This window comes from Ammospiza nelsoni, chromosome W (assembly GCF_027579445.1).
Source record: "Ammospiza nelsoni isolate bAmmNel1 chromosome W, bAmmNel1.pri, whole genome shotgun sequence".
Taxonomy (NCBI): domain Eukaryota; kingdom Metazoa; phylum Chordata; class Aves; order Passeriformes; family Passerellidae; genus Ammospiza; species Ammospiza nelsoni.
The window spans coordinates 9,730,539-9,737,920 of NC_080668.1; the positions used below are offsets into that span (position 1 = coordinate 9,730,539).

General features: G+C 43.0%; 1 protein-coding gene across 1 annotated transcript; it reads left to right on the top strand.

Moving 5' to 3' along the window:
• Window positions 1–264: 264 nt before the first annotated feature.
• Window positions 265–3,445, top strand: LOC132086132 (uncharacterized). Its single transcript, XM_059491600.1, has 4 exons — window positions 265–1,921; window positions 2,089–2,189; window positions 2,755–2,843; window positions 3,297–3,445. Exons 1-4 carry the CDS (start codon window positions 1,151–1,153, stop codon window positions 3,443–3,445), a joined length of 1,110 nt encoding a protein of 369 aa, XP_059347583.1. The 5' UTR covers window positions 265–1,150.
• The last annotated feature ends 3,937 nt before the right edge of the window (window positions 3,446–7,382 follow it).

Consider the following 7,382-nt stretch of genomic DNA (forward strand, 5'->3'; position numbering starts at 1 on the left):
ATTGGACTTTTTGATTGATACGGGAGCAACTTTTTCGGTTTTAAATCAAGAATTGGTACCTAAAAGTGATGAATTTGTACAAGTTGTGGGAGCTACAGGCCAACCAGAAAAAGCTTACTTTTTGAAACCTATCAAATACAAAATTGGGAAACAAATGGGAATTCACCAGTTTCTGTATTTGCCAAATTCGCCAAAACCTCTACTAGGGAGAGACTTACTAGAGAACTTGGGAGCCATAATAAAGTTCAAAAGGGACAGATTTGAATTTCAAGTAAAAGAAGAACAACTGATTACAGCCCTAAGCCTAACAATCAGTTGTGTGAAACCTAAACCTGAGAATCACAATTTTGAGCGAGTCCTGAGCGAGGCATACCCATTAGTATGGGCTACTGATATACCTGGAAAATCAAAACAAGCAGCACCGATTGTTGTTGAACTTAAAGATGGGGCAAGACCGGTGGTAAGAAAACAATATCCTTTGAGAATAGAAGACAGGAAGGGGATTGAGCCCATAATCAAAAGGTTTCTGGAACTGGGGTTATTGGTAGAATGTGAATCGGATTTTAATACACCAATCTTGCCAGTAAAGAAACCTAATGGAGCTTATAGACTAGTTCAGGATTTGAGAGCAGTAAACGAAATAACCAAGATATTACATCCTTTAGTTGCTAATCCATACACGCTTTTAACTAGACTCAAGGATAATTTGGCCTGGTTCACTGTATTAGACTTGAAAGATGCATTCTTCTGCCTTCCCTTAGCTCCCGAGAGTCAAAAGATTTTTGCCTTTGAATGGGAATCTGTAGATAAAGGAAGAAAGACCCAACTTACCTGGACGGTATTGCCCCAAGGATGGGCGAACTCCCCTACGATTTTTGGGAATCAGTTAGCCAAAGAATTAGAACAGTGGGAAAGGCCGCTGGGAGATGGCACCCTTCTGCAATACGTAGATGACCTCCTAATAGCAACAGTGACAGAGGAAGAATGCATTGAATGGACTGTTTCCTTGTTAAATTTCCTGGGTTTAAGTGGATACCGAGTCTCTCAACAGAAAGCACAGCTGGTGCAAAAAGAAGTGGTGTACCTGGGATACGAAGTCTCCAGAGGACAGCGATCCCTGGGAGCAGCTAGGAAAGAGGCCATCTGTCAAATGCCTAAACCAGAGACAGTGAGAGATCTGCGCGCCTTTCTGGGGATGACAGGTTGGTGTCGGCTATGGATCTACCAGTACGGGATACTCGCTAAACCACTGTACGATTTGTTGAAAGAAACTAAGGATGTTCTAGTTTGGACTCCCGAGGCAGAAGGGGCCTTCAAGAAGTTGAAGCTGGAGCTAATGAGAGCACCGGCCTTAGGTCTCCCAGATGTATCAAAACCATTCTGGCTGTTCTCCCATGAACGACAAGGGATGGCCCTAGGAGTCCTGGCACAGCAGTTGGGAACACACAAGAGAGCTGTGGCCTACTTCTCCAAGCGATTGGATGAAGTAAGTAAAGGATGGCCAGGCTGTCTGAGGGCAGTGGCTGCAGTGATAATCAACATAGAAGAGGCCAGAAAGCTCACACTGGGCCAAAAGATGACTGTGTTAGTATCTCACACTGTGTCGGCTGTGCTGGAACAGAAAGGCAACCATTGGTTGTCGCCTTCCAGATTCCTAAAATACCAGGCCATCTTGGCTGAATCAGATGACGTAACCATTCAGGTAACTAACATTGTGAACCCAGCTTCATTTCTAGAAGGGAGAGCCCCAGCAGAACCCATCGAACACGACTGCCTGGAAACAATTGAAGCCGTCTATTCCAGTCGCCCAGATCTCAAAGAAGAGCCGCTCGAAGGTGCGGACAACTGGTTCTCAGATGGCAGCAGCTTCGTGAAGCAAGGAGTAAGAATGGCTGGCTATGCAGTCACCACTACAGAAAGGGTAATTGAGTCAAACCCCTTGCCTGCAGGGACCTCAGCCCAAAAGGCAGAGCTGATAGCTCTGACCCGAGCCCTGGAATTGGCAGAAAACATGCAAATTAATATATGGACAGACTCTAAATATGCCTTCTCTGTTGTACATGCTCATGGGGCCATCTGGAAAGAAAGAGGACTATTGACTACACAAGGAAAAACAGTCAAACATGCAGAAGAGATTCTGCGATTGCTAGAGGCGGTCCAACTCCCAGCACAAGTGGCCATAATGCATTGTAAAGGACATCTGAAAGGTAACACTATTCCAGAAATAGGGAACAGGAAGGCAGATACAGAAGCTAAATTGGCTGCCACAAGGAATAGAGAAGTGGAAATAGTGGCCCTAATACCAGGAGAGCTGGATACCAATATCCAGCCAGATTACCAGGAATCAGATCATAGATGGATTCAAAAGAATAAAGGTAAACTGTTAGACAGTGGATGGGGACAATTAGAAACAGGACAGTTGATAATACCAGGGAACATAATGTGGCAGATTGTGAAGGCGGAGCATGAAAAGGCCCACTGGGGTCTAGATCCGCTTTATCAACATTTGCGAGCCAGGATAGCAGGACCGAAATTATTTACTACTGTAAAGCACGTCACATCCCAGTGCGAGCGGTGTCTGAAAAATAACCCGAACACAGGAACCAAAGTACATCAAGGAGCCATAAATCGAGGTAAATTCCCAGGTGAAGTATGGCAAATTGATTTTTCTGAACTCCCAAGAAAAGGGGGGTTTCGGTATTTGTTGGTACTAACTGATACATTTTCTGGGTGGCCTGAAGCATTCCCTTGTAGGACAAATAAGGAAAGAGAAGTGACTAAAGTACTGTTGAATGAAATTATTCCACGGTTTGGGGTACCAAAGAGCATTTCTTCGGATAGAGGTACACACTTCTGTGCAAAAGTGGTGAGAGCAATAAGCAAAGCATTACAAATCAAATGGCAACTACACACACCTTATCGTCCACAGGCCAGTGGGCAAGTGGAAAAGATGAATCATCTCATCAAACAGCAAATTGCCAAAATATGCCAGGAGACTAATTTGCAGTGGTATCAGGCTTTGCCTATTGCTCTGCTTAGGCTGAGAGTCAAACCAAGATCAAAAGAAAAGTTAAGCCCATTTGAAATTTTGTATGGTAGACCTTATGCTATGCAAGTTGTAAATGGGGACGCTATAGACCAAATCGGTAATCAGTATATTTATGATTATGTAATTACGGTGGGGAAACAGTTTGATAAGAATGCTACTGTGGTGATAGGGCACCAACCTAAACAACCCGACTGCAAATTGCATCCGTTTAATCCCGGTGATTGGGTGTATGTTAAGAATCTTTTAGGAAAACCCCTACAAGAGAAGTGGGAGGGACCTTTCCAAGTGCTGCTGACTACCTTCACCGCGGTTCGGATCAAGGAGCGACCCACGTGGATCCATTACTCACGAGTCAAGAAAGCTCCGGAGAATAAAAAAGAGGAGCAGACATCATGATCCTGACTCCACCTCAGATCTTCACAACCCTGATCATTGGACTAATGATAAGTATAGTGCTTCCCCAAGGCTCTGTCTCAATAGACCCATGGTCTAACGCACACCAGTGTATCCACCCGGAGTTGGAAACAGGACCGAAGGGGCCCTACTTTGAGGTTTATGCCTTACGTAACAATCAACCATACGCGAGTAAAGTATGGGATCAGCCCTCTATAGTAGCGTACGAGGGAGACCAAATCCAAGTTGGTTGTCGAGAGCTTGACCCAGTAGAAGGAAAAACAAGACGGCTAGTATTAACAATCCAACCCTTGATGGCAGCCTCTGAACACAACCTAATCACCTTTAGTCCAGTGAAAATGGGAAAGCCCACTGTCTGGATGCAGCAGAAGGGCCCAATTTCATGTCAGTGGAGTGACTTCAGGGAAGATCCACCCGGATCACAACCCCGAAATTCAGTAATTTATAGAGAAGATCCGCTTGGGGAACTACATCCTCAAAACATAACCCTTGACTTACACCCTCTTCTCTTCTCTGCGGGAAAGATTGTAACATCTAATGGTCCTGAGGAAGGGAAAGCACAGTGTGAGATGGCATTTAGATTGGATCAGTCGATGAGGTTCACATGTGAAAGGGAGCTGAAAGCGCTGAAAATGGGTTTTGGCTTCCCTAAGCGTGCTGTCGCATATAAGGTAGCATTACCGGAAGACGTGATCCCATTGTATCCAGATCTAGACTTGCCCCAAGAAACCACTCCACCGGTGGTATGTAAAGTAGTACATAACCTAACCTTTATAGGGCCTCAGGTGATAAGAAAATCTAATGAACAAAAATTATTGTTAGACCCCACTTATTCCCTGAAAAAGGTGCAGATGAACCTTCACACTGATATTACGTATTTGCAAAAGGGTTGCCAACCATTTATACAGCAAAGCCTTAAGGGATGGAATGCATGGCTAGCAACAAGGTCTCATCATAGAAGAGCACAAAGAGATCTAAGTGGATGGATTGGCACTGGATTTGGTATATTAAACACGATAGATCAAGAAGTATTAGTGAATAAATTAAGTACCGTTACGTCGAACTTAGGAAAGCTAAAAATGCCCCTCAGTTCATCCATGCTCACATTAGCAGAAACACAATCACTAGTAGTAAAACTACTAACCATGGTAGCAAACGATACTGAAGAGGATTTTTTGAAGTTCGCTAACTATACAGGGGAACTTAGCAAAGAAATTGCACTAGCTATCCAGTGCCCTCAGACACAACAATGGGTACAATCAGTAGTGGCAGGAATAATGAGAGAAGGAATGTCAGGTATATTACCTCAAGAGATAAGAGAAACAATACTAAAGGACAATCATACTACACAATTTGAGAAGGACCACCAAGCCTGGTGGCAATTAGTAAATTTCACTTATGAGCCTCAACAGGAACACATTGAAGCCTATGTCCTCACCATTAGTGCAGCAGAGGAAAGAGCTATCTTTCCTATCCTCACTCTAGGGACAATACATCAAGATGTTATTGTCAAGCCCATAGACCATAATGTCTGGGCTAGTTATGATAATACCAAAAATAGGTGGCAATCGGTTAGCACAGAAGCATGTATTCCTAGAGGACAATTAGGCTATGTCTGTGAAAACGCTGTAGTAGAAGCGGAAGATCTATGTTTAGATGCTGAAAATAGTGTATGTAGCTTTGAAATGCTTCCGCATAATAGAACACAATCACAAGTTTATTATATAGGGAATGGGTGCGCTTGTGTGAGGACAGCTTGCGATAACGTCACCATAGATAATTGCCAAGAAAAGACTAACAATAACAACTTTTGTGTATGCAACTTCACCAAGATAGTAGGTTGTGACTTTCATTATACTGTCCCAATAACTACTCAACAGCTAATTAATGCAGATTTTGACCTATATCAAGAGATACCGAAATTACAAATAGGGATGGACGTCGAAGTCCTTAAAGCAATGCTCACACATCCTAAAGTAAAGGAATTGATACAAAAGGTAAATCAAACAACCAAACGAATGGTATGGCAGGTAGAACATAATTCAGAAAAAATACAGAATGTCCTGACTAAAGTAGAACAAGTAGGCCAGCATCATTGGTGGGATATCTTTGTAGGATACTCCCCAACAGCTACACAAGTCTTTAACTATCTGGTGCACCCAACGCTAATAATAATCATAGTTCTGTTACTATTAACTCTTACAAATATCTGTATGTGGTGGAGACTGAGAATTATAATGAGAAGAACCCAAATGATCTGGGCTATGGTACGAGCATATCAGCGCCCTACAGGGTTAGAATTTGACGAAAGAATTCGTAAGTAATAAGAAAAGGGGGGAAATGAAGCCATTTATTATAATGGTTAATAGCTTCTGAAAAATAAAAGAATTAAAAGACACTCAAAAATATATTAAGGGAATTACAGCAGTTAATAAATAACCTAAAATACAGGGATAACTTTGATCAGATACTTAGATAAGGCAATGTAAAATACACTCACAATATTTGAATAGGTAATCTAAAATACACTCACAGAAGAGACTTTGGAATTAGAATATTTGAAGAAGAAGAAGTGGAAGCCAATAAGTTAAAGTGACCTGCCAACCCGTTAGGATCAAGCCAAGTACAACAGCTACTTCAGCTAAGTCATGGAAAAACATGCCAAGGATAACAGGAAGAAGACCAAATTAGGAAAAGCTTAAAATTTAACTGAGGAAGACCAAGAATTCCCAGAAGACTCCGCCTGCCTATGAATATGCATGTAATAAATGATGTAATCCTTGTTTAAAATTGTATAAAAACCCGCTTTTGCTGTACATAATTCAGAAATCCATTTTGTGATTTCTCCGACGCGTCGTAATAAAATACCTCCTGCTTATCTGACTTAGGCTGAGTCTCTTAAGCAGTTATTCTCGCCTTTTGGGGCAAAATTCGGCATCAATTTCAATGCACTCTGTATCACTCACAGCCTTGGTCATTTTGAGAAAGGAGCCACACTCTATAAAAGACTTTTAAGTGGTTAGGCCCTAGTGTGTTTTCTAGTGCCCTTCTTTTACTAGTAACCACAAAAATGGGAAGGGATTACTAGCTCTCTTTCAATGGTAGCCCACCCCTTGCAGTTGTACGTCTCCTTTGATTAGTATTATTGTATTATGGCTTACCTTTGAGGAAAATCTGTACCTCACCCTTTGCTGCTTTCTTTGCCTCTCCATCCGCCAGCTCATTTCTTCCCTCCAATTTTAAGCTCACTCTCTGGTGTGCCTTAATATGCTTTTTCAGGTAGCTGAACTGCTTCCAACAGCTGGATTGTCTCTTCTTTCCCTGTGAGGTCAGCAGTCCCCTCTCCTTCCAGATGGCTCCATGTGCATGTATGACTCCAAATGCATACCTTCAGTCTGTGTAGATGGTTATTCTCCTCCCTTTTGCCCTTTCCAGGGCACGGGTCAGGGCAATTATCTCAGCCTTCTGCACAGAGGTACCTGTTGGTAAGGGTCCAGACTCTATTACCTCTCTGCAGGTAGTCACTGTGAACTTTGCAATGTCGCTTTCCTGTCAGTAAACCAGGTCTCTGCATCGTCCGGAGGAGTGTCCCTTAAGTCTGGGCGGCTGGAGTAGGTAGCTTCAGTGGTCTCTAGGCAACTGTGGTGTACTGCTTCTCCTTGATTCCACTGAGAAAAGAAGCTGGGTTGACAATATTAGTCACCACTATCTCTACATCGTCTTGCTCTACCATGATGGCCTGGCATTTCAGAAACCTCTGTGGTGAAAGCCAGTAGCCACCCTTTACTTCCAGTACTGCGGACACTGTGTGGGACACTAGCACAGTCATGTTTGTCCCAGGGTAAACTTGCATGCCTCTTGAATATTCAGCACGACTGCTGCTACAGCTCTGAGGCAACCTGGCCATCCTTTGGCTGTT

Coding starts and splice junctions, on each gene's coding strand:
- LOC132086132 (XM_059491600.1), top strand. CDS start 1,151: ATGCCTAAACCAGAGACAGTGAGAGATCTGCGCGCCTTTCTGGGGATG. Junction 1,922..2,088: donor CAGTCACCACTACAGAAAGG/GTAATTGAGTCA, acceptor CTGGAAAGAAAG/AGGACTATTGACTACACAAG. Junction 2,844..3,296: donor GAGCATTTCTTCGGATAGAG/GTACACACTTCT, acceptor AGAATCTTTTAG/GAAAACCCCTACAAGAGAAG.